The 27798-nt window shown below is 42.4% G+C and overlaps 1 protein-coding gene across 1 annotated transcript; it reads left to right on the top strand.

Annotated features, from left to right (window-relative positions):
• Window positions 1-1846: 1846 nt before the first annotated feature.
• Window positions 1847-27407, top strand: HECA (hdc homolog, cell cycle regulator). The gene is made up of 4 exons (XM_041470049.1): window positions 1847-2048; window positions 16075-17115; window positions 20238-20392; window positions 23089-27407. Exons 1-4 carry the CDS (start codon window positions 1847-1849, stop codon window positions 23251-23253), a joined length of 1563 nt encoding a protein of 520 aa, XP_041325983.1. The 3' UTR covers window positions 23254-27407.
• Window positions 27408-27798: the final 391 nt, after the last annotated feature.

The following is a 27798-nucleotide window of genomic DNA, read 5'->3' as shown; positions in this document are numbered from 1 at the left end:
TTTTATTTATTTTTTTTTTTCTTTTCCCATTGTAAACCTACAGAACTAGGGGTAAAATTTGCTCTAGCCAAAACTGATTGATGTCCTGCAACTCAGGTGGCTGGAATCAGGATTTGCCCAGACTTGTGGCTTCAGAAACTGGCCACAATTTCTCCATTTCTCTGGTTTCTAGATAGAAATACAATTTAGAAACGTCAAAACTGTGAACTCAGGTAGGCAGGACATTTAACTACAGGAATGCAAGACACTGGAAAGCACATAATTTCAGAACATTTCCACCAACACAAAGAACTTTTAAAAAATATCTCTGAAATGCTGACATCTGCAGGCAAAAAAAACCAGGCTATTTGACTCGAAATTTCTTGTGATAGTTGCTTCAAGAGTATTTTAAAATACAGCTGCTAATTTTCTTGGGAAACTAAGGCCTTGGCTACAGGTACAAGTTGATACAGAATGTATGCCATTTTAAAAGGAAAATATTTGGGAACTGCTCCATCCTAGTTACTTCAGATAAAATTGTGACTTACAAAACGTGGCACATTCCCATCAGAAAGATCTCACTTATTTTTACCCATCCACTTTGATTTGATCTCTTAGAGCCGAAACAGCTCAGGCATGGTTTTGTCCTCCCAGCCACAGACCAGTAACAAAGCTGCTCAATTTCTTGCATGCCTGCCTACTTCTTCCATAAGGAAGTCATGGATGCTTTCCAGGATCTGGATGAGAAGGAAGAAAATTTATGTGCAAGGAAAAGCTTGCCAAGCTCAGAATAAAGGCTCATCCTGGGAGCTGGTATAATGTTCTTATGATAGGCTGCAGTTTTTTATTCCCAAATTGGATAAGCTGGTAGGTGAGCATAAGGGCAGGTGATACCTAAGAGCAGTGAGCTGCTGCTCGTCAGCCAGGAAAAAGCATGTCACGAGTGCTGCTGTTTTGCAGCTGACGGGCAGCATCTCGTGTCCCTGGGTGCAGGGATCCCGCGATTATCAGTTACCCATTTTCCGCAGTGCCTCCCACCGAGCCCGGACTCCTGGAATGAGGCTGCTGCCCCTCCACAACGCCGCTGTCGAGGCACGGTGCCTGCAGCTCTGCTCCAGAGGAGCGCAGCACTTTGAATCTTCCTGTAACTCACATCCTAAAGGTTCGCCCCCGCTGTCGGTCACCCACGGAGCTACCCCCATCAGGAACCACAGGAGCTGAGAAATCCAAAGTCAGGGCTGTGCTGCTCTAAGGCTTTCTGCTCCCTAACCCGCCCCCCGAGACCGCATTGTTTTGGTTTCCTTCCATCTCCTTTTTATTCCTGCACGTTCAGGTGATATTTTCCAAGTGTTCCCCGCTGTTTGGACATTCACAGCGCCCGGGACTCCGCGGCGGGAGCGCGGCCCTAGGCGCACGGCCGAGCCCGGGACTGCGGCGAGGGGCGCGCACGGCGACCGCGGGGGAGACCGGCGCCGGCTCCGGCTCCCGGCGTCAGCGCGCGACCTCCCCTTCCCGGGAGGCGCGACTGCCCCCACCCGCGCCGGCAGGAGCGGGGCTTTCCTTCTCCCGATAAGCCCCTCCCGCTGCCCGCGCCTGGCTCGGCCCCTCCTCGCAGCGCACGCCGCTTCCCGCTGCCGCCCGCGCCTGCTCCGGGAGGCAGAGGGGCGGCGGTAGCGGGCCGCCGAGAGGGACACGCCTTTCACCCTCCCCGGCCCGGCCCCCCGGGCCCCGCCGCCCATAGGCGGCGGGGGGGTATCGGCTGGGCCCTGCGCGGCTGCTGCCGGCGGGATCTCCCCGAAACACACGGCGGGGCGGGGGCTGCGCGCCGGGGTGTCCCCGCCCGGTGACCCGCCGGAGGGCGGCGGCGATGCTGAGAGCGGCGGGAGCCCGCGGCTCCCGGGTGCCGTGGCGGCGGGCGGCCCCGGAGCGCGGTCCGGGGGCAGAGCGCATCCCCGGCGGGCGGGAAGCGCAGCGCTCGCCGGCAGCGGCCGCGCCGCGGCTGGTCCGGAGCTCCGTTGAAAAATCCCCGCTTTATTCCGTCACGATTGAAAATGGAGTCCTGCTTTTCGGTCAGTTTTGTTTGCCGTCGTACAGCAGTTGGGTTTGTCAGGGCAACGTGCTCACTTCGCATCAACCATTTTATGCTGTCTTTGGTCGGTGGGTTGGATTTTGGTTCGCAGCGATTTTGGTAAGGTGGTGTCTTGCAGAAACTTGAATTGCTATTCATGTTTGTTTCGCTGCAAAAGGATGTGTCAGGCTAAAACTAAAGGCAGGCAAAGATTTTATTACAGTTTTGCTAAGCCAGAAAACCCCACCTCTTAGTTCTTCTGCTAGGTTTGCGAACTGCAGTGCAGAGTCCCTACTCCTCACTTTTTTCCTCTCCCAAGTTCAAATTTCAGTTTTTTATTCTCCATGCTTTTCAAAAAGTGGGAGGGTGGCTTTGTGACAGTAGTTTTGCCTATGGCTGTTAGAAATGCACTTCCAAGTGTCTTAGTTTGGTTTTCAAGATGTCTGATTCCCATGTATTATTTAATGGAAACTTTTCCTTGGAAATATTATCAATTAATTACGAATCACTTTAGCAAATGAGGTCTTCGCCAGACTGCTTTTGTGAGACTATTACTCCAGAGAATCATGGAGAATGAATGATTAGAATTTCCTTTTTGGGTTTGTTTCAGGTTTTTTCTTTACTATTTGCTTTAAGTGCATGAATAAGGAAAAAAAAAAAAAGAGAAGTTAATAGGAGTTAGAATATTACTAGAGTATTTTTATCATGACTTCAGTATGGTAATGTAATATGTCCAGCATCCACATTGCAGGTGGTGTCTTACATGTTGGCTTTTCTTTGAATAGGGAGAAGCAATATTTTGAGTTTTTGTTTTGCTCAAGCACAAGTGGCAGCAGCGGTGTGTTTCTGGTGTGGCTGTATTGCCTTGTGGGTGACGAGGTGGTGTTCCATCTTCAGGTGCCACAGGAGGTGATGCCAGTGAGCGCTGGTAGTGGTACAGCTCACTAACTGGACTGGTTATTGGTCTTCTTCAGCTGTAAGGCTGTGTGTCCCACATGCTTGGATAGCCTTCCCCTGTGCTGGCCAGCTTCCCCAGAAGCTGAGGCTGCCTTGCTGACATCTAACCTGAGGTGCTCCTTTATTCTCTCTCCCTCCTTCCATGTTACTTCAGTGGTCAGAAGCATCCCTTGACTCTTTCACCAAATCCCTCACTTCCCTTTTTTTTACCCTCTCACCACAGAGGGGCCACCTTGGCTTCAACATTTGCTGTACGCTGTCTGATTAGTGCACCTGATCTTTGCCTTGACAGGATCATTGCATCTCGTCATCCCCTTCTTTTCAGATAATCATAAAGGGTGGAGGGGTAGATGTGGTTGCTAGCTTTATTTTACTCTTGCTACTGCCCATCAGATAATCCTGAGCTGTAAGTTTCGCAAATTGTATTCTCTCTGGTAAGTGCAAAGCTCTTGACAGTCTTGGTTCAGGTTGTGCTGCAGAATTGGGAATCTGGCTCATGTGCAGGGAAAAGATTAGACAATGATAACGGGTTCCCTCAAGTCTTCAAACCCAATGAGTCTGAAATGAATCTCTGTACTGTAGCCACAGCCCTGGAGGCAGCTAGCCCATTACTACACTCCAGACATTTGTAAGAGGCTGTGCACTCGAGGTTTGCGTGATCACTAAGCAGTTTATGGAGGATGTGGCCTGCTGCAGTGAGTGGTGGGGTTAATAGAGTTCTGCTGTGCACAGTCAAGTCCTGGCTGTTTGAAGGAGACTATCTGGGTTGTGGATTAAGTCTGCTGGGTTGCAGGGAAGCTCGTAGCTGTGCAGCTGCGTGCTGTGACTCGTGCTGCCCAGGCTCACTGATCCTGTGAGACCCCGGGCTTGCTCTTCTCTTCTGCATTGTCACCATGTGCTGCTCTAGGGTAATTTGTGTGTGTCTGGTGTGTCACTGCTCTCCTGCTCCACCTGTACCCTGGGAATGCAGTGCATGATCATAATGACATAACCTGCTTTCTGTCATTAATGTGGCAAGACAGAAGTATGCAAAGATGAAAGCAGCAGATTTAGCAGTTGAAAATGTCTTTGCAGACCTTGGCTTTGCATTGTGATGTCAGTATGATGGTCTAATTACACAGTCACATCAGGACCCTGCTTTGCTCATGAAGAGACAGTAATTCAAATATGGGGTTTTTGTAACTCTTCACAGTTTGTTGTGTGGTCCATGTATTGTTTCTGCCTCTCATCCATGTGGCACAATGAAATAGAACTTTAATTTCCTCCGGGCTTCTCTGTGCAGCCCTGACTAGCTGTGCCATGTGATTAGGACCTGCCAGTACAGCATCCCTGTATTGTGGAAAGTTCTTGTTCGCTTTTACATTTTGATAAATTTTGCCTCAATCCCTGTACAATTTTTTCCTTTAAACTGTCAGCCAGTTTTCAGCATGATGACTGAGAAATGTCAGCAGACTTTTCTCCTGCCCCAACAGGACATTTGTTTATGTTTTTTTTGGTGGTGTTTCAGTTTTTGCATGTTCAGAGCTCGAACTGCGCTTGAAGGGTTCTAGACTCCCACGGGGGAATTGGGAAGGCAGAGAGCATAACCACTGACCAGATGTGATGGCTTTTCTTACTTTGCACTCTCAGTTTCTCAGCAGGTGTTGGGATGATGCCTACAAGAATCACATTCTCTAGCTATGTCCTCTGTTCCTCTCTCTTCCATCAGACCATGTGATACATTAATCTTTCTTGACCAAAGTGCATCCATTTTCTGCACTAAGTGTTGCACAGGACATGGAGAGGGGGTTATAGGGTTTGGGTGGACGGGTTTAACAGTATCACAGTGCACAGGGAAAGTGAGATGTGATGTCACAGGAAGTCTCATTTCTTAGGTTACCTGTCTTCAGAGTGATTGGACTATGTTTCTAAGAAAGATTTTAATTTTCTGATTTTGTGGCTTGTTTTCTGGGTTACGTTGCATAAAATCTGAGCTGTCATCGTGTAAAATGATACCAGTAACTGCATGGGATTTTGCACTTACCCCATTGATAGCAGTGTTCCTGATGGCAGTAGTCGGTTACCTTCATCTGCAGACATAAATGAGTGTAACGTTTTGTGGATACTTTGCTCCATCATCAGAAGAGGAAAATCCACAGGGTTTACTTTTAGATCTGAGGCTCTGAGGAACAAATTCCTATTCTGTCTCTGCCTTGCTGAGGCTGGACACTTTCAGATTCTGTGCTCCGGCTGTTTTATCCCTTTATCCTCTAAACATCTTGCTCTAGTCTTGACATAGAGTTGTTTCTAACCCTAATATCCCTTATTCTGTCCATTTTCTTTGCCTTGTTTACGTTCTTCATCTCATTGTCCAGTAGAGCCAAGTCCTCTTCTTTGGCTTGGTGATCCATCTTAACATCTTGCTGCTTCATCCCTTTGTCATTGTCACTCTGTTCTCTCCAGCACTGTTGCTGTGGGAAGACTAGAGAAAAGAAAAAGCTATGTCTGCTTAGCTGTGCTTTTCCCCTTTAGCATGTAATTCAGTAAAGCCAGCCAAATTAAACTAAAAATACCCCCAGAGCATCACTGTCTCTATATCACTGTCCTACAGTGTACTGGCCACTTGTTTTAAGATAATTGTTTTTCTCCCCCTGCCATAGGTGATACCTTAAGGTGCACAAGTGGTAGAGCTGGTGTGTTGGTTGGTTGGCAGGTGGAGCTGGTGGCAGTCAGATTTGTGTGCTTTTGAACACTTCCCCTGGTTTTCATGAATTTATAGGACTGATTTACTTTCAAATAAAAATGCTAATGTAGGAGAAGTGTATGGAGAGGGAAATCAGTGAGCACAACAGTGACTAATGTGTTGAACACTGAGACTGGCCAACAATTATGATTTATTAAAAAAAGAAATATCCTGGATGTGGGATAGTTAAAGATGGACATAAAATTCATCAATGCAATGTTTAATTTAAAAACAGAGTTTTCAGAGAATGAATTGTTGAAGTATTTAAGCCTGGATTAATATTTGCTGTCAAATGTTCCCTGCTGCATATAACATCCAGTTCCAGTTTGACACTCTAGTGATGTTCAGTATTGGCACCTTCTGATTATTTAGCCTGAGGGAGTCCCATTGGTATCAGTGAGACCACCTGGAAAATTAAATTTCTATTCTGTTGTAGTGACTACAAAACTTAATACCTATTAATTTACTAAGGGGAAATAATTTTGCCTTATAATACTGTTGTGTTCTTCTAACTGCAGAAATCAATTGAATGCAAATTTCACTGTCTCTATCAATGCAAATCAGGTTCAAAAGGACTTTCATGTTAGTTTTAGGATTTGAAAAGTATGCAATTACATGCTTTGGTAGCAAATGCAGTTCATGTTTTGCAAATCTTTGCAAATGGAATCATGTTCATGGTGTTACTGAGTAAAATAAATATTATCCTTTCATGCAAGCAAGTACACACCCATTTAAGTTTAGGTTTTTTAAGTTATTTGCTATCAAAATGGTTATCAGGGCCCTGACAGCATTCTGTGTTCATGTGATTAGTTATTGCTCAAGTGTAGTACTTTCATGAGTAAGGTTTAGGTTTGATGTTTGCTCTGTTTCATACAAGGAAATACAGTTTTTGAACTTACTGCTTTGCTTTGTCTGTACTCATCCCATATCTTACTCATAGTGATCTAACAGGTAGTGACAAAATGATTTCTAGCTCTTGGAGACATTTGTAAGTTTTCTTCAGCCTTGCATATTGAGACATCCTTTGATATTAAAGTACTGTCATGGCTGGCAGGAGTCCACCCTTCTCTGCTTTTCTTCCTGCAGCATGTGTAAGGGGAAAAAAACAGAGGAAAACCTTGCATTCAGCTCAGAGTAAAATACTACAGCTAATCTTCAAGGTGTCTAGATTATAACAGGATTAGTAGAGCATGGGCTTTCTTTAAACTCTTTTGATAGAAATTCAAATAATTTCAAAGAGGCCTCTTGAAGCAGTAATCTAGTCACTGGAGTAGGTAATTCCATTTTGAAAGCTTGTGGGATTTCGAGTGGAGCACTGGAATTTCCTGGTAGACTTTAGTGACATTTATCTTGAGAGCATTCACTTCAACCTTTATGTCTTTCTGTCTGTCTCTTGGAGTTTATCAGTCCTCCTTCCTGGGCTTGAGAGGGATGTTGCTGTTGTTCCTGTCTCCCAGGATGCCTGCTGGGAGAGGAGGTAGCTTCTGTTGGAGCCTGGCTTTTGAGTGTGCCTGGCACTCCCCATGTCCCCTTGTGTGCTGCTGATACCCATTATGGGAGCAGTGTCCAGCTGAGGTCTCTGTGTGCCACGCAGGTGCCAGGGGTGGTAATGACAGGGCTGGGAGCCTGCCTGGCATCGTGAGGGAGATGTCTGTGGGAACCAGGAACTTCACATCAGGAGCTGCTGTCTTGAAGAGATGCTGGGTACTGCATCTCCTGTTTCCCACTGAGTTTCTACCAGATTCTTTAGCCTTTAGCCTGGAAAATAAAATACAGTCTGTCGCAGTGAAACTTGGGAAGGATGGACCAATGACACAAATATCCCTAGATTTGAAAGTATAAGAGGTGTTGGTACCCCTTGATTCATCCTGCTTTCCTTTCTTGTGCTTTTGCACTGGGTGTGGTGGCTAGCTGGCTCTCAGTCTGAGCGAGTCCAGCCTGCAGTGTTTACATCTGTGCTTGGCATGAGGGCATCTACTGCATGCCACAGTTATCTCTATTTCCAGCATGAGTTGGGGTTTGCCACTGAAAACTTGCTAACACAGGTACAGTAGAATCTGCTTTAGTTTTTATTAGAATGACTGTTTCTTGAAGCACCAAGGTTAGTTCTCTGTAGCAGTTCAAGCTATTAAAAGCTCTTGGAGGGCTAAAGTGAGAGGATTTAATGGTTACAGTGCTTTTCTGTGGAGACAATTCATGTGCAGACTGAGCAACAGCCAGTGTTCAAAACACATTAAGGCCCACCAGTCTTCAGATAATCATTAATCTCTGCATTCACCGTCAGAAGTCATCAGAAAAACCCACATGGTGCTGAGGAGTCTTCCTGGCTGGGGCATGATTGCTTATGGCACAGAGAGCCAATTGTCTTCTGACCTGGGTAAACCAAATCAGAGTTCACATAGGAGCATTGGGGGTGCATAGTTGTCCTGGTACTGATGCAGGTAGAGGCTTAGGTCTGTTCTCTGGGGATATTTCCAGTTGGATCCAGGTGTTACAGCACAAGCTAGGGCAAGATTTCTCCTATACAGAGAGGGTCTGTACATCCCAAGCAAAAGCCAAAGCTTTTGTTTGTGATTGTTTTCTGTATTTGAACAACACATATTAAATGGAAAGAAACTGGCTAAGTTGGCTAGATGATTATTGTACAGATGATGATGATTTCTACAAGACCATACGAATTCTCATGTTGGGTTTCAGCAGCGTAGGCAGTAGGTTCAGCTTGGAGCACAGATGGCTGTGTAAACAGGCTACAGAATTATTGTGCACATGTAAGTGCCTATCTTCCTTAGTTTGTACAGTTTCAGTCTTGATTTTCTGCTTTACTTTGGTGAGGTTATGGTTGAACTGGGAGTGGGTGGTTGAATGAGAGCTGCAGATAACTGTATCACATGCTGGTAGCTGATTTCATAAACAGGCATTAGCTCAGACTGTGCTGTTAGTTAGAAGGTGTTAATGTGTCAGGTATGAGTTAAGCCTTTATGATTTCCATAGTATCTTCCTGCTGCTGTGAAGTTGCTAGGTGTGTTTTTTTTAATTTTTTTTTTTTTATTGTGAAGAGATTGCCTTGGAGGTCAGGTCTGAAGTTAGCATAAGTGGAGTGCATGGAGATGCTTCTAGTAGCTAGTGAGCCCTCTGGGAGTCTCATCACCTAAATTCTCAGCTGAACCAGGGTTTAACAGCTCCAAGTTACTGGAAATCTTTTCTAGGGGAAGGTGATCACTTCATGTTACTACTCACTTAATAGAATTAGTGACATCTTGCACATGGGTAAAGCGTGAGGGAACTGGGCTGCTTATGGCTTTGTTCTCCTTAAATCCCTTCTGAGTAGGTGTTGCCTGTGGCTGTGTGGTCCTTGGGGACAGGATTGAGCTCTGGATTGGCACCTGTTGACAATGTCAATATGTAGGTGCATAACAGATGTAAAGCTATCAGCCAGACTGACTCCACACAGCTCCTCATTGCAGTGGCACTGCCTCTGTCTGTTGCTTACTGCAAATGGACTGCTGGCCTTGGCTTCTCTTTCCAAGAGCGTGAGGGAGTCTTATGGCACAGAAAAAACCTGTGATAAGAGCGGCTTACCAGGTACTTCTGTCCAGTTTTTTTCCCTTCCCTCCTGGAAGCTTTCGTCTTGATCATTCGGCAAAGATTGCTTAAGAAGTTTTGAAGAGATATCAGTCATCATCAGTGAGTGTTACCAGTATAAGCCCTGAGCTGAGCTGTTTTCAAAGACTTCTCTTACTGTTTGTCAGCTGTTAGTTGTTGTTGCTGCACTGAAGATCCAAGCCTGCCTTTTGGATCAACTTGTGAAACGTTTTTTCTGATTGCATTCTTCTGCTGCTCTTAGGCTTTTGGGAAAGTAGCCACTCATTTCTGTATTGCCATATTATTTGTACTATTTAACCGGTTATGAGTATGACAATACCATTTTGTCACATCTTGATAATCTTGGACTATTAGATTATATTACAAGGTTCTACAAAGCAAATACATCAGACACTTAATTCAAGTTTTCTCTTTCTCTCTTTTCTTGTTGTGGTGGTGGTGGTTTATTTTCTACAGCTGCATTACAGTATTACTGCAGTAATATTGTATGACATCAATTAAAATAAAGCTATGCTGATGGCAGAGGAAATTCAGAAGATTCGTGCAGATGGTTGGTGGGGAGTGGCCTTCGCCAGGAATGACTCAGCTCTGGTTCAGGCTGGCAGAGTGAACAATTCCTGGCTCTGTAAGGTTGTGAAGAGAGCAGTGTTCATGGGAAAGCAGGGTAGAGGTTAAAGTGCTTGGTTTGGAAGGTATGTGTCCCACAGGAGCCCTTCTGGCCTAGGTGATGTGCTGGCAGCCAGCGTGTCCTTGGCACAGATGGAGAGATGCTAGAGTAACAGCAGACCAAGAGCAAGCCACAGTAAGTGTCTTGCAACCAATCCGGTGCCAAGACCTTTCCCTTTTGTTGGGGATAATTTCTTTTTCCAGATCCCTCACAGCCTCCTGTTGCCTGACAGTTGTTTTAAGATGACAGCAGGGCCGTCTCGTCCAGCCGCCACCGCGCTTCCCTCTCCCTCTGCCCCCGGCCTCACATGTTTAACACCTCCCCTGAGTTTTACCAGAGATGGCAAATCTGTGCAGTGAGCTGAAACCTATGCCGACGAGTAGGGGAAATAATTATCTGTTTCTGTCCACTGACTGAAAAGCTCTGGTGCTTAACACAATGGATAATGTGGGAGCGTAGCAGGGGAAGAGCGAATTTTGCTTTAGGCACCTGCATTGAGGGCTTGGAACAAATGAGAGCAGTCACGAAACTGAAGCCATGGAATCATTGCATTTGGCTTGCTGGGTGCATCTTTGGTTTTATGATGGGTGTGTAAACAGAAGTAAACAACATTCTCCTTAATATACTTCACCAGAGGGGTGTTCCTCAGGCAGCTGTTGTTCTGCTGCTTTCATTTGGGTCACAAAATGGGAAGGATGGTCTTCATATACTGCCTTTCTTTTTTGTGAAAAGGTAGAACCAGTTCATGTGGGAGGATTGTTTTTGTTGTTGTTGAAAGAGGTGTTTTTCAGATGTTTTGTTTCTATTTCTATTCCTGGCTTTTATGGATGTTTATAAACCTGAACAGAAAAAATGAGAAAAAGCCAAAAAAACCAATCCAGGTTCCTTGCAGTCTTCTGTCATATTCTCATTTTCAAAAGAAAAATTAATTTTATGGTGACTCTGTCAAACATAAAACACAACCTTGTTTAAACAGTGAGCTATCTTTGCACCAATGTACGTGTGTTTGGAATGTCGTATGTTATTTCTGTTTTAGAAGACATTTATGTACTGCTCCTTCCAACTATTTTCAAAATCACTGTTCCAAATCACTGCAGAGGGATATGAGAAAACATTTATTTTTTTATGTGGAAACATAATGTATTGAAAGAAGCAGCACGCGCTTGTAGTTGCAACTTGACAGCCTACGTTGAAGCTGTTCTGCTCCACAAAACTGCACACTGTCTTGTTTTGTTCTCTTTGGCTGTGAAACCCATCTTGAAACTGAGTTAAATAGAAATTCTTTTATTGTTATTTTGGCATTCGTTTGAAAGGAGCTGCTGGGAGATTAGATGTTGCTCTGATACCGTGTAATCTTTCATTTTCCCTGAAGTTCAGTTTCATAGCTTTGGAAACCAGAAACTTGTTGAGTTGCTAGCTACTTGGAAGCAAATTATATTTAGGTGACAAACCAACTTGGGGCTGTAGGTGTGGATGGGCAGTTTGGCTGTGTAATTTCTATTTACTTCCCATCATAATCTCTCTTGACAGTAATCATTAATACCGTCATCATAAAACCTTAGGACAATGATTCTAGCTCTGACCTTTTGAAGAATATCTTAAAATTTATTTCTAATTATGGGAAGTACAAGGCCTTGATAACAAGAATTTTTAAAGTCTTATAATACTGAAAAAAGTGCTCTGTCTCATTTATAAAATGGTGATTAAATAACCCAGACCACTTTGAAGGGTGTGAATTGATGGGAAGAGCTCTTCACATTACCTAAAAGGAGGCTCCCATACTAATCTGAATGCTGTCTCTTTTGCTTCTAAGGCATATGTGTTGCCATGAACTGGGAAAATTGCACAAAAATTGCTGTTTTCTGTTTCTCATTTATTCTTTATGCAGGAACACGTGGCATGGTTATGTTTGGCAGGACACATGGGTACAGACAAGTCTGCAAGGGATGTTCGGTCCTGCACAGTCTGTTTTGTACAGATAATTTGAAATGTGTGGCAAAACCAAATGTTGGCTTGAGGTTTTTTTATGCTTTTCAGGTAGTGGAATTTTCTGCTTTCTTATATACAGGAAAACTACAGAAGACAACAGAATTTTTTACTGAGACAACTTAAATTAGCCATGCTGGGCTTCTCAGTTTCTGTTGTGGAAATACTGCAGCAGCTTAATAAAGGCCTTCTCCAAACCAGCAGAACTGATAAAAGCAAATCTGCATCAGTGAAAGCAGGTGCTTTGACTAGCATGGCATAACCTGTGCAGTGGAGCGTGGCAACATGGCAGAGAGACCTCTTAGCTTTCTGGAGTATTTCCCATGCAGCTACAGCGACAGTAGTGAAGTGTCAGATGAGTCCCCAGAAGAGGTGAATAGACACCAGCTTCTCCTCTTAGCAATGATGTTTTCCAAAGCAATCTCAGTGCACCATTTAACAGTTTATTGCGGTCTTTTGCATGGTGGAAGGCTGTTGTTAATTCTGTTGCTGTCTTCCAGCTGCTCTAGACCTGCTTTAGCTGTGGTGATTATGTGACCAGCCAATTCACACTGTGTGGATAGCAGATCAGATGAGGGAAAGTGTGAAAACTTTGCAATCATCTAGTTAACTTAAATGTTGAATAAGACATCGCTGTCCAGAACTTGCAGCTTTGCCTTTTCTTGCCCATAGTTCCGCTGTGTGGGAAGTTCCTCAGGTAATCTGGTGTCTGTAAATTCTTAAGGAGAAACTGGAGAAGATCTTATTCCACAGTATTTCCATTGACTGACTAGGAAAAGGGGAAAAAAGTCTGTTGAAAGTTGCCTTTATTTTAGCGTCTAAACCCAGTACATGATCATAATTAAGTAATTGCAGACATAGTCTGTGGTGATGGTTTTTGTATTTCAGTCACTTATTTTATTAATTTCATTTTTTGTCCACATAGTGAAGAAGAGTCTGTCAACTTCTCAGGGAACTAGAGTGCATATGTTTTTGCGTACGAACTCAAAAGTGTTCAAAGGGTGATCAAGGAAACACTTTCCTTTTTTAGTCGTCTAAACCCAGTACATGATCATAATTAAGTAATTGCAGACATAGTCTGTGGTGATGGTTTTTGTATTTCAGTCACTTATTTTATTAATTTCATTTTTTGTCCACATAGTGAAGAAGAGTCTGTAAACTTCTCAGGGAACTAGAGAGCATATGTTTTTGCATACAAACTCAAAAATGTGTTCAAAGGGTGATCAAGGAAACACTTTCCTTTTTTAGTCAGGTAACTGTGCTGGTATGGATGAACAAGTATAGTGTCTGTATTCAATTCTAGACTTGTCTGTGTAGTACTTTCTCAGCTGTCAGCTATAATTATACCTGCAGTGCTTAGAACATTTACTCTCTGAAACACAGTGAGACCATAAGTGGATTTTTGGCATGTTCTTTTTTTTGCTACCTTCTTGTTATGGTGGAAAGGAATATCTACCAAAGTAGATGAATAAAGGAAATACATAGCTGAGAATTGTTCATATTCTCATAGCTGAGAATTGGTGCCTCTGGTACCTGGCCTCATAAATGACTTGTGACGATTTGCCTTTCATGAGTTCAGTTTTACTGGCCTCTATACATAGCTGAGAATTGTTCATATTGGTGCCTCTGGTACCTTGCCTCATAAATGACTTGTGACGATTTGCCTTTCATGAGTTCAGTTTTACTGGCCTCTCTGAGGTCAGTTGCATAAGGATGCTGTAATTGTGAGCTATTGTTTCAGACCTTAAATATGATGAAGGAAAGACTGACAACAAAGAAAAGCTTTTCATGCTTGCTGTGGTAGTGTGACTTGAATCGAAGTCTGGGAGAATGGGTGGGAAAACTCTGAACTGGTAAACTGACAGATTTTGTTTCAGAGCAGATAAGTTATTGCTCACTTCTTCTCTTGGCCAACAACATTATAGTAAATAATAGCAACATTATACTTAATAATACTTAGTAAAAGAGTGGAGAAATGTTAGTCACTGGTAGCCAATACAATTGTTGCTTCTCAAAGACCTCTCCAAACTTGCATGTTTTTAGCAGGCTTTTCAGAGATGTGAGACAGCCAATAACAAAATATTTGTCACATTATAGAAGGAACTTCCAAAGAGTCTCCAGGGAAAGCCTCTCTTGTCTCTCTTCTTTACAATTTGGTAATTTGTTTTTAATGACTGAAAAGTCCATATTTTGAAATGAAATAAGCTTTTTCTTCTTCAAAGGAAAGCTTTTGGGAATGTGTTTTGCTTGCAATTTATAGGCCACTCCCTGAAGGAAAGGTATTGCAGAAGAATTCCTCTTGCAAGTGTGCCACTTTTGGCATTAGAAACAGAGACAGAGAAATTAATGAAGGATGTGGCATCTTCCAGGAAATGGCTCAGAAAAGTTTTTCTGTGTAATTTGTGCCTCTTTCTTTGGTATAAGTAAGTTTTAAGAACTTCAATAATCTTGAATTTACTGAGGGTAGCTTTGAACATTTTGTTTGTTTATAGCCTTTTCCAAAAACTTGCTGGGAAAGGGACCAGTAGCACAGCAAAGATCTGTTGTTGCAGAGCATCTGATTTGTGTATTACTGCTGTAGGACAGGTGATGATGGATAGTGTGTCTCATACTGAGAGTCAGAGTCAAAGTACATCTAGGAGCATGAAACGTCTCCTTCTACTGCAAATTATGTAGTGTTATTTGTGCAAGCAGTGATAAAAATGGGATTAAAAACAATGCAACAGAGTGGTGATTTTTTTACCTGCTCATCAGGTAGAAGTTTGAAGTCCTAAGGGTAAAAAATTTCAGTCATGGCAGTCTGTGTCCTCAAGGCTCAGTGCACCTCTGCCATAAATCCTTGGGCTCTGGTTGAGACTTCAGGGGAACTTCAGGAAGCTGATTGCTGTGTTTTAGATAGGGTGAGGCAGCACTTGACCACGGAAGACCTGGAAGAAGCCTGCTAATATTTGAAAGCAGCCATACAGAGGTTAAAAGGCAGCCTGACTGCCCTACTGGAGCAGTACTTCCTGATGAAGTCGAAGAATAGGAAGACAGAAATACAGAGAAGTATTTGTAATGCTTGAGTAAGCATCTGTGGTAGGGGTCAACCTGCTACAGCATATAAAAATTCTTACTAAAACTCCAGTAGAAATCTCTTTTGAGCCTCCCAGCTGCAACAGAGCAGCCAGCAATGGGAATCATATGTAGTCTGTGGTACTTTGGTGAGGAACTGGAAAACGTCATTGGTTCATAAATGCAGAAAATTCTTTTGCAGAACATTTTTTTGTGTAGAAGCTGATATTGTTGCTGTGAGATAATTGAAGTAAACTGTTCTTTGCTCAGGGATATAGCAAAGCTGCTACTTTGCTGATAAAATATCATGTTGCATTTGGATTTTTTTCACCTGTCTGTGTTGCAGACAGGCTTGTTTGGTTTGTGAAATTTAGCTATCCAGAAGGTCAGCGGTGGTGATATAGTCTGTATTTGCCTAAGCAATGTAATGAAGGCCCTGCTTTCTCTACTAGGAACGTAAGCTCTTGTCATGCTTTTCAAAGTTCTTGGCTCCCTCTTTCTCTCCCTAGCTGTTGTCTCTTGCTCAGTCCCCAAAAAAGAAATTTATTTTCCCTCAGGAAAGATCAATTCCTGCCTCTCCCCGTGATTGCAAAGCTGGGCTTCCTTGCTTACTTACTTGTATTGCTTACTTGCTTTTCAAACAGGCATCTGTGTGTGTTCTCCCCATGTTGCCTCTCAGGCTTCAAAGCAGCTCTCCAGAAACATTCTCAATGCTTTCTCCTTGCTTCTTAATGCCTTGCAACGGTATCCACAAATACTGGAGGAGGGCTAATGCTTCTGAGGTGCTTTGGTTTTGAGTATTACACAGACTGTGGTGTCATCTTGTTTCATTATTTGTGCATTTCCTTATCTCCTTTCACATGCTTATTTCTTTTTGGCAAATACTGCTTTTTTGCACTGACCCAGAGCTGGGGCTTGTGGCCCTTTAGTATTACAGTTTGTTAGTAAGAACTTGGGTGTGTATGTCACAGTGTTTAAAGAAAGTACTGCAGTAAATGGGCCATGAAGTTATTAATATATCTGTTTTACCTTCCGCAGAAGCCCCTTGTGCTACTCCACTGATCTGTAGCTTTGGGAGGCCGGTGGACCTGGAGAAGGATGACTACCAGAAGGTTATATGCAACAACGAGCACTGTCCCTACAGCACTTGGATGCACCTTCAGTGCTTCTACGAGTGGGAAAGCAGCATCCTCGTCCAGTTCAATTGCATTGGCAGAGCCAGGAGTTGGAACGAAAAGCAGTGTCGCCAAAACATGTGGACCAAGAAGGGATACGACCTGGCTTTTCGGTTCTGCTCCTGTCGGTGCGGGCAGGGTCATTTAAAGAAGGACACGGACTGGTACCAGGTGAAGCGAATGCAGGATGACAAGAAGAAGAAATCAGTGTTGGAGAAGAGTACGGGAAGGTCCATGGCAGAGTCAGCAGAGGAGGCCAAGAAAGGCAGGCCGGCCAACAAGCCGCAGAAAGGCTTGAGTAATGACCTGCAGCGAAGGCACTCTATGGACAGGCAGAACTCCCAGGAGAAGGGCGTCATGGGAGGCAGCTACGCCGTTCGCTCTCCTTGTGTCTCTCCTGGCCAGTCCCCTCCCACTGGCTACTCCATCCTCGCCCCCACACATTTCAGCGGCCCTCGTTCCTCGCGATACCTGGGGGAGTTTTTGAAGAATGCCATTCACCTGGAGCCCCATAAGAAGAACATGGCTGGTGGGAGCATGTTCAGGAATGCGCATTTTGATTACGGGGCGGCTGGCTTGCAAGCACATAGATCAGGACACTTCGATACCCCAGTGCAGTTTCTGAGAAGGCTCGATCTATCTGAGCTGCTCACTCACATCCCCAGGCATAAATTGAATACTTTCCATGTGCGGATGGAAGACGATGCCCAGGTGGGCCAAGGGGAGGACCTTCGGAAGTTCATCCTCGCTGCTCTCAGTGCCAGCCACAGGAACGTTGTAAACTGTGCTCTGTGCCACAGGGCGCTGCCAGTGTTTGAACAGTTTCCGCTGGTGGACGGGACCCTGTTCCTTAGCCCATCAAGACATGATGAGATTGAATATGATGTTCCCTGTCACCTTCAAGGTACAGGTTGTCTGTCAGTCATGCTAGGTTTCATTAAATGATGGAGCTGCCTTCTGTGCCCTGTCCCTGCCATGACAGATTTTCATCTCGGTTCCGCATTTTTAAGCAGTTCTGTAAAGCTTGAAGTAATGTCCAAAATACTCACGTGGATCAGATCGAAACACTTAGAAGAAATTAAAAAAGATGCTGTATAGAAAGATCCATGCCTTGTATTTGGGCTTACAACTAAACAAGTTCTGATCCGATTTCTAGGTAGACCATGGGAAGGTTTTCCAGCCAGTCTGTTCTGGAGCTTATGCATGCTCATTTATCACTTGGGAACATTACTCCAAGATGCACGCCAACCTTTTAAAAACCACCTTTTCAATTTAAGCATGCTGTGCTGCAGCCTGGCTGAAAGTTGTATTTGTACCACTGATGAGGGTGAGGCACCTCTCATCTGCTTTCAGATTACAGAGTATCAGTTTTGTTTTATAGCAAAGTATTACTTCTTACATACGGAAAAGACTGTAGTCTGGCCTGTGATAACACAGGCCTGGAGAGGATGGATGTGGTGAAAGTAAGCTTTTAATATGGTGTGTTAAAGCAGCAGTGTAGCAGTGAAGGTTTTATACTTATTTCCAAACTTGCACGTGCTTGAGCTATGTCTTCATTATGTCCTAACTCTCAGATGAGTTGAGACCATAGCACGTGGGGTTTTTTTCCTCCTAGAGAAACAAATGAATGTGGGCCAGCATGAGCTTCAGCTCTTCCTGAAAGCTTTGGCCCAAACTTAAGTCATCAGGTGGGTGGTACATGGCTGGATGTGCCTGTCCTGCAGCCTGCTAGCAGGCAGCATGGCTAAAATAAGTCAGAGAGAGTATTCCTTGTCTGGTGGTCAAAAGCACAGAATTATGTGCTGAAAAATGTGTTGGTAGGGGATTAACCAGAGGTATTTTAACGTTAAAGTTTCTCACCTTTCAGTAAAATATATTGTATCCCATGCATGGTCATAATATGCGTTATGTAACATATCTTTGCTCAGTACATTTTGTATTTTATTTTTTTCTTTCCTTAAATCACTATGCACTAAGTCACTAAACTGTATTCATGCTAACATTATTTCTGTCTTGCCTAATGTACTTTAAGGAGAAAAAGCAATAGGCAAATATACAAGCCAGAAAAGTTCCAGGATAAACAGAATATACCTATGTGAGATAACTATGCTTATGTGCTTCGATGGGGAATCACACATTGTGCTTGTGTTTTTATCAGTACAAAAAGCCGGTTTAGTAATAATAGTGAAACTCACTGTTTGTTAACATTTGCCTCTAAGAATGAAACTGTGAAATGGTTTTTCTTTACCTTAATTATTTTTAACTGTTGGATGATATATCTAAAAACTTATTCAGACAAGTTGCTGTGTATAATTAATTGTTAAAATTTTGCTTTCTTGTCCTGAGTAAGGTGGATTCTTACCGGAAGTATTCTCTGAAAAGAAATTAAGCTGTAAGGTGCTATTCCAGGTTGTTATTTTCTTTTCAATACAGAAAATCATTTGTGTTACTTCAGGCATGTTTAAGATACCAGGTGCCTCATTTCCAGTACAAAAAGTATCCTGAAAATTAAATGGTGGGGGAATGTAGTATTTTCAAGTGCAGAAATGGTGCAGAACTTCAGATGGGGAAAGATATTTATCTTCCTGCTCAACACAACTGCTGTGCGTGGAGTTGTTTGAACATCACCAATCTTGAGTGTTCAGTTTAGGAACAGAGTTAATTATATATGTTATGTGTATATTATATACATTTCAGTTTCATCCCATCATGTTTTCTAGAGCTGAACATGCCAGTGTAGAATAAGTCAAATTTTACCAGCTCACACTAGTAAGTGTATTTTATATGTATATTTTAAGAAGAGTCTGGTTTTTCTTGTTTTTCTAAAATAGTTGGCTTAAAAACCAAAACAAGTAAAAACACAGACTATTAATTTTGTAAGTGTCTGGTATAGACTAATCATAAATTATTAATATTTTGGTACCATTTTTGTAGAAGAGTTGCAAGATGTGTATCTGTTGAATTACAGTTTATGATGTGTTCAGTGCTTTGATGCCAAAGAGCACAAATTGCAATCCAGGGTGAACAGATGTTGAACACAGTCCTGTTTTGTGGCTGATCTGTAACTTCAGTACTGCTGAGCTCTGTCTTACATAGCAGTGCAAAATCTGGTATGTTACAAGATCAGTACTTTGTATCAGGCCACTTCTCATAGCCAACTATTAAATTGCAAATCAATTTAGTCACTACAAATCAGGCATAATCTAGGTACCACATCTTTATAATTTATGTAGGGATTTTGGTTTTTTGTGAAAGTTGGTCTCAGATTTTGCATTGGTTAGTTCAGTCACGTGTATGTAGTGAAAATATTTGATTTCCTAGTCTGAGCCACTTGTTTTTTATGGACATAAATGTAACTCAGGTTTTGAAAGCCATTGTGCATACAGAGCCCAAGGTGATGATAGAGCTCATTATAGTCATAGTTCTGAACGGCATGTTAAAGTCTTTGTATGTGCAATATATAATGTAAATATACTTGTTGTTAATGAACAGTCAGAAGAAAGTACATTAAAAAATTTGCTCTTCTGACTGTTGCTTTTTTCCCATGGGGACTGTTAATTAGGTCATTGGTTCCCTCTTTGCTGGAAGATACCAGCAAGTTGTTAAACGAATCTGTACCAAGTTTGCTAATAAGCTTCAGCACTTTTCCACTTCTTATGTCATGTGGGGATGAAGCTAGGGCAATATTCTGGTTTTGGAAACACAGCAGCTGATCTTACAGCTTAACCTGGCATCTCTTCTGGGAGGTTTAGCAGCTCCTTTTATAAAATATTCTGCTAAGACCTACCAGCAAATGATGTAAGGGAGAGTGGGCAGGGTGATGACTAATTCCTGAGTTCTGCCTAGCTTCAGTCAGGCCCTGTGTATTTCCTATAGAGAAGTACTTTTATCTTTCACTCTTTATAAAGAAAAAAAAAGAAAAAAAGATGTGATTTGTATCCCTGAAGGTCAGATACCACATTGCAGAAAATGTCTGTTTTAATCTTCTCTTTTTGGCTCCTTAAGATGTGTCTTTTCTGTCCACAGGAAGGCTTATGCATCTCTATGCTGTTTGTGTAGACTGCTTAGAAGGGGTTCACAAAATTATCTGCATTAAGTGCAAGTCCCGATGGGATGGAAGCTGGCATCAGCTGGGAACCATGTATACCTACGATATTCTGGCAGCATCTCCCTGTTGTCAGGTTAGTACCATACATAAGTAAGTCTCATAAGGTGAAATTTCAACTGATTAGATAAAGTCAAGGTTGTGTATCTTTTCTTCCTTTCCTCCTTCCATCCTTGTTTTCCAGCCTGTACCTATGAGTGCAAGACAAGAGGGCTGACGGGTCTCTGTCCCTTTGTTTCCAGAGGTACAGTGGCCTTTAGCTAGGCTCAAGTCATTGCAAGGGTCAGTGGTTAATACACTTAGATTTTTAAATTAAATGCATTGTTAATTAAATCTGATGCTTCATCACTAGCATTCACTAGTCCTTAGATTTTTAAATAAAGCCCCCATTAAATGCATTGTTAATTAAATCTGATGCTTCATCACTAGCATTCACTAGTGCCAGGTATAGTTCCACATTTTGAGCAGATGTTTCGTGTTTCCAGGGCTTTTTAGTTCATAAATTGTGTTTTATCATAATTGTAGTAAAAAGGTGCCAAGGGAACAGAAAGGTCCAAAGTATCTCTGTGCTTGGAGATCACTCAGCTCTCCTTAGTCTTTGTTGTGGCTGACCCTGGTGATGGCACTCACCCATCACACCCTGAAGCAACTTTGTGTTCATTAAATGCTCACCTCATCTATGCCTTGAGAGAGGAAGATCCAAGGCCTGGGGCTACTCCAGAGTGTGTCTGAGACAGCAGGATTGTTTATGTTCCAGAGAATTAATTGTCCACATGATGGACAGAGCACTTCTGGTGTGCAGGTAGGAGTAGACAGCTGTGAAAAAAACATCTGTCTGGGAATGACTCTGCTCCGCTCCAGGTGCTCGCTGGGACGCACAGGTGGTGATAGTAGGTCAGGGCAGAAGCCTTGCAGAGATACACCCATTCAAACTGGGATCACTTCATGGTAACGTGCATACTTTAAAGCCATCTGAAATACCAGTTTCTCAATATGCAAAATGACAGTTTATTTTAAATTTAATGTATTTACCAAAATGTGTTGCTCAAAAGACAAGTGGTGTTGCTGCTGCTGGTAAAGGTGACATTGGTAGCAATTACAACTACAGACTGATACATTACCTCCAAATTTAGCGTCTCTTGAGGCTGTAACTTTTTTTTAAAAATAAGAACTTTTGAAAGTGAGGAAAGCACTGATACTAACTAGGTACCTTCGTAAAAGTCAGCAGCTTCAAATCTGAATTGTTTCTGTTGAATGTACAAGAAAATATTTAAGAGCTCATTATACAAGAGCCTTAATTACATGATCAATGGACAGTGTGACAGTACATGGTATAAAAACTGGCTATAAAAGCATTAGCTGCAGTGACTGTGATTGCCAGATAATAAGCATTATTGTTTCACCATGATTGTTACAGATGATTCTATGCATACAGAAGAGTGGCATTTAAATATGGTGTATAATAGAATTCCAAATTGCCTTTATGGATTTATTTTGAATAATTTCATGCCTTACTTCAAAATATTTAATTCTACATCACAAATATGCAGTAGAATAACAAACTGCAACCATTGTCAGATTACTAACTCTTAGCTGATGTGCTGGACAGTAGTAAAGGAGAAAACACTTTGGTTAAGAGTTCCTTAAAAATTCATAACCTAGTAGATTGTATTTCTTAAAATTTCTGCTTTTCAAGCAGAGCAGTGAAGCTGTTGATTTGTTTCCTTTTGAGTCTGGTCTCAAGGGGGAGAGGACTTTAATAATTTCCTCCTCTCCTCATCCAGGAAAATCCCTTAAATCAAGATGACCTACAATACTTCTTGTTCTTTTAAGTGGAGAGCTGAAGCTTTCATTAGTGTACTGGGCTGTGAGGTTAAACTATGGTGCAGCTCAGATCCTTGCTGCTCATTTGCCATTTTTACTCTTTAACTTCTTTACAGTCTCAAATTCTTTCTGCTTCTCTTGATTTTTCCAAAGGGCTTGCTGAGCTTTCATGCTGCCTGTTGCTTTCTTTGTATCAGATGGACTGTGTTTCTCAGCTGGATTGCTTCTGAAGTCTCACTTTTTTGCAACAGCTGAATATTAATAGCTCTGTCCGTCCTCACCTATGACCTTGAATTACTTCTCAGATCCACCCAGTTAATGTTGCTTCTTTGTCAGTTGGATTTTGTAGGATAGTTTGTGTGTTGAAGTGATGTTTAGTTTGTATAACCTGGTATGTACTATAAATGTTTAAATAGACACTTAAAGTGACACAATACCATGTTGTGCTGATAAAGTAGATCAAGTTATACATTTGTTAAGCCAAAAGATTAAAATGCTGATATATTTCATAGACAGATGATGTTCAAACCTCAGCATAATTGAATTACGTGGCACAAATATGAAATTTCTCTCTTCGCTTTGATGCTTCATTAATGATTTATTGAGACACCACTTCTTGTGCTGGGAAATGAGGAATTGATTCAAAGATTAAGCAGCACAAAATAAACCTTGGTATTCTCTACCCTCCATCAGTCAGAGTGGGAGGTGACCCACTCCCCAGAATTTGGTGGTGGTCTTTAGTTTCATGGTGTGTGCGTGTGAGTTTCAGTCCAGGTGAGGAATGTCCCTACTGGCACATCCCATTACTGCCAGTTTCCTGACTGACCCCTTCTCCTGCTGGGGAGGACAGGGGACTGCCTCTGGCACCTCCTTTTCCAGAGGTGAGAAGCTGAGGGGGAGTGTGGTTATTTCAAAAAGTTTTTTTGTTTGTTTCTTTGTTTTTTGCAGGCTCGACTGAACTGTAAGCACTGTGGGAAGCCAGTAATAGATGTGCGGATTGGCATGCAGTATTTCTCTGAATACAGCAACGTCCAGCAATGTCCTCACTGTGGAAATCTAGACTACCACTTTGTGAAGCCATTTTCTTCATTTAAAGTTTTGGAGGCTTATTGACGAAAGCTTTGCTTTAGTAATAGCTATTTTATGGGTATTTCAACTTTATTACATATCTTTTTATAGGATTCATTCTGTGATGAAATCTAATTTCTTTTCTAACTGAAAGAGCAGCTTCTTTGTCAGTGTACATATTAATATGTATATATACATGTTGTTAAAACCAGAATCCTCCTGACAAGATCTCTGTGAAGGTTGGAGGCAAGCCAATTTAATGGCCTTTCAATATATCCCATGTGTGGGGTAAAGTTCAGCTAAAAATGACTTGGGTTTATTTTTTGTATAGTTGTAATACAGTTTATAGGAACGGTGTGGGGAGACATAAAGGACAGAGAAATATGTCCAATTGGAAAATGGGTAATTGCATAGGGTTGTTCCTCCAGCTTGGTGGAAATGGGAAATCCTTGGAAAGAAACTGTTACTGGTGAATTCATTCAGCCTTTTGCTTTGGTTCCCAGGGGTGCAGGAGCTGGCCCTCTGTTGCCAGTCAGCTCAGCAGGCTTTTTTTCCGATTTCCCATGACCGGGGTAAACTGAGGTATCATGACAAGTGAATGTAAATGTGTGCCAGAAAATGCAATCTTGAATGAATTCTTTTGGCATTGTGTCTTCCTGCTATGTGTGTTTGATGTGCATTGCCCTCACTGAGTTACAGTGCAGGCAACAGTGCTGCTTCCAGCGGGGCTGTCATGGGTCGTCTGCTCATACCAAAACAAGCTGGAGATCTTAAAATGCTTTATTTAAAGGTGTTTCTTGACAGACATTTTAGGGAAGGAACTGGCTGAGCTGAACGGGGGTGTGGTTGTATGTGCCTGCTGGGACTGAGGCTTTGCTGTCTGCTGCAGGCTTGTGTGGCTGGTGTGGAAGGAGAACCATGAAGTGGGGTCTGGGCCCTCAGACCTGTATGAGCTGAGAGGTACTGAGTGCAAACAGGTCATCGCTTTTTAAAACAATTAATTGCTGCACCTTTGTCTTTCAAAATTGTGTCCAGTCTAGGATCTAAAAACAAGGAGATGTTTTAAAAAGCAAACTTAGCATATTTACTTTCTACATGCCTCTGTGCTGTACATAATAGACTGCATTAAGCAGTGAATTTGTATCAGAGAGCTTGGCCCTGTAGACTCTGCAGTTGTTGTTTCTTGACTACCATTTCTCCTTTCCTTAAATAAATTTTTCAAAATAGGTCATTCATCTTTTGCTTGGTTTCTCAAATCAGTTGAGATTTAAGGGACGTTTGGTTTTTTTGCTTTTCTCGATAGTGTATTTACGAAGTGTTTGTCCACTGGAGAAGTGTGGGGTTTGTTTCTGTTTACATGGTGGGATTATTTTTTGCTCCTTCTGAAACCTTTTGTTTTCCAAATTAGAATTTTTTAGAGTGTATCTGTTGAAATCATGTCTTGAAAATGGCCCTGATAGTCTGCCACCCTGGAAAAGAAAACAAAAAAGTCAGAAGCCAAAATAGTGTTTTTTCCTATGTTGGACTGAGAATTACACTTTCTGCTGAATTAAGAAATTGTCATGCACATAAACCTCAAGCTGAAAATCCATGTTTCTTTGTGTGTAAAAATGCCAAGTTCAGAGTTTTATTTCCTGGCTATCTCCACTGCAGAATTAGCTCCTTTTAGCATTAGCTACCCTTCAAGTTATACCCAAGCTGCACAGAGTGTTGGCACAGTTCGAGTGGCAGTGTCCTTGGGTGCCACCCAGCTCATGTGGTCCAGTGCTGGTCTGTACAGCCGTGTTAGCAGGCTGTGGTAGCCTTCACCACTGGTGCTCCTCTCCTTCTGTGCAAGGTCCTGGGCTTGGTTTGGGTCTGGGGCACATTCTTGGGGTTTTGTGCAGTTGTCCTGTTTGCACCAGTTTTGGGATAACCTGTTTCTTCTTCTGGCAGAATGATGGGAAAGACTTTGGAGACTTCTAACACTGTCCTTTCATGGCGAGCACAAAGTTACACCAAGCCCAGCTGCAGTGGGACCAGCAGTGCACCCATTGTCCACAGGAGCAGGAGCTGGCCTTGGGCATACCTGGGCAGGAAGAAGGTTTCTAGCAGATAAAACCTAATTAGCTGTGCAGTGTAGACTTGCCTTGTGAATTCTAATTTGGATTAATTCCTCTGGAAGGATGAGCCCTTCATCTTTGATGATGTGTTGAGCAATCTGCTGGAGTTAGGGTGGCTGACAAGGTTGGAATTGTGTTGCCTGGCAGGACCATGAGAACCAGACTAGACAGAAAGCAGCAGCTGTCACAGTGGCCTCAAATCACGCAGCAAAGACAAAGCTCCTGTAATTAAGGAATTAAAGAGAGCAATTAAAGCATACATCTCATACTCTAGGTTCTGTCTTGAGTGCCAGTCACACGTAATGAGTCTGGGGTGTCAGTTCCCACATGGGATACATGGCATTGTGTGCTGTTTTTCATGCAGTGTTGGGACGAGGTGTCACTGTACAATGCACATGGTAGGGGAGAAGTGGCATCTGGAGTTGTCCTAGATACTTGTTTGCTTGCTTCCCTTAGAGTAGCTAATTTATAATTCTGCTCTTTAAGTTCTTGGATGCCTCTCTAGACCTGTGTGTGTGACAATCAGAAATGAGTAGACATGGAATAAAGGAACTATGGTCAGCTTTAAAAATAAGTATTTGAGAGATTGTGTAATACATCCAAGTCAAAACCAGGAATGGAGCAGACTGAGAAAATGGGAAGAGAAAAGCACATTTAAAGTCTTAACACTGACAAGGAATTACATACAAATCTATCTAAGAAAGCAGTTTAGTTCTTTGCCAGCTTTTCCTTTTAATTCTGCTGTTGAGTCTTACCTACTGCTTGAGGAATACCTATTTTCTTGTGAAACACATCTCTCAACTGGAGTCTAGGAGCATACATAGCACTGTAAAAATTATCCTCAGTGGAAACCAGCTGAGCTACAGAAAGGTTCTTCCAAACTTTCACTCCAAAGTAAATTATCCCTAATTTGTAAAGACTTTCCCTGCTTCTTGTTGGTACTGAAAGCTGCTCTTGGGTCACTGGAATAACATGCAGATTCCAGTCAAGCGGCCAGCCCTCACCTTTGTCCAGGAGAGTTTCCTGGGCTTTGCCAAAGCAGGACTGCAACTGCCAAAGCAGTTGCAAATGCAACTTCTTTAGGACCTGATGGCTGCTTTGGAGGTTAAACTAGACCACAGTTGCTCTGCTTCCTATCTTGACAAGCACTGGAAGTAGTCATGAGCTTACAAATGCATCATAAGGGAAATTTCCTCCCAAGCTAGGGAGCTGCTTGCTTTGCTTTTTTGGCTAGTTTATTCTTCATTGCCTTTCCTTTCTCTGATGCTGTGTGTTCTTTTTAAGCTGGCCCATGGTCAGATTAAATTTGCCTGCAATATGTTTTGTAAATGAGAATGCAGTCCTCTGGATTTGGAGGTTCATTCTGCTCTTCTTAAGTGCACGATACTCCTTGTGATAGTAACAGGAGTTGCATGTGCAAATGCTTTTCTTTCCAGTAATTAACTCTCCTTTCCTTAGGAGAGGCTTGCATTTAGGTAGGCTTCATATTTTGGGTGTGTAAAACTGAATTCATCCATCAGTAAGATGTCTACAAATAAATCTTGATAACCATAACTAACAAAATTGACATCTTTTACACGCTGATGTCTAATTTGACATCTACCAACATGAACAGCCTGAAATTGTTGTTCTGTCTTTTGCTGCAGAGTCATTAAAACTACAGTGTTTTATAGCCAGACCATAGACTATCCTATAGTCTATTTACATTAACATCTCCAGTAATGAGCAGTGTATTCATAATGAGTTTAGTTGGAAAAATAAGGAATATTCCTGCAAGGGAGGCATCTAGCCCAATATTTTTCTTTTTTCCTTTATTTTCCCCCTCCCATGTATTCCTCATTTTGCTGTACCAAGTAACCAAGGACAAACATGTTGTAAGGCCACTGGTGAGAAAACCCCTCAAAAATATACTTGTCCATAAAGGTTTCTTGTTGAGACATTCTTGGATTGCACTTTTGCAGATGGAAGAATATGTACATAGCAAATGAATGTTGATGAAATTAAAATAATTGGTTATGATATCATTTATGTGTGTTGTTAGAGAATATTTTGTTGTGAGTTCTCTGTATTAAAAAATAATAAATACCAGACAGTTAATGGTGTGGGTTCTTCTTTCCCTGTTCTCTGGAGTAGTTTCTTACACTTGCTCTTCATAGAGTTACTCCAGTTGTCTTAATTTTAAAAGGCACAGTAAAACCAGGTTTTTGTGTCAGTTACAATGGAGCTTCGTTGTTATTTTAAAGATTGTTGTACTACAGAGGTCACGGTGGGGTGTGTGTGATGTGTCACCTTGCCAAACTGAAGTCCTGTTCACTTTGTTGATGTCAGAAATGCTCCTTCTGTAGCGCAGTCAGTCCTGCAGGAGCAGTTTCAGGAATGCCGGTCTGCCGAGCCAGCTGCTGCCTGCGGGGCTGAATGGAGGACAGAGTGCTGAATCCTTCACTTCTGGTGGAGTCTGTTAATGGAAAAGTACCCTGTGATGCCTGTG

The sequence above is a fragment of the Pyrgilauda ruficollis genome, unplaced genomic scaffold (genome assembly GCF_017590135.1).
Source record: "Pyrgilauda ruficollis isolate IOZ18807 unplaced genomic scaffold, ASM1759013v1 scaffold24, whole genome shotgun sequence".
In the NCBI taxonomy this organism is placed as follows: domain Eukaryota; kingdom Metazoa; phylum Chordata; class Aves; order Passeriformes; family Passeridae; genus Pyrgilauda; species Pyrgilauda ruficollis.
This window is presented reverse-complemented; position numbering and strand designations above follow the sequence as displayed.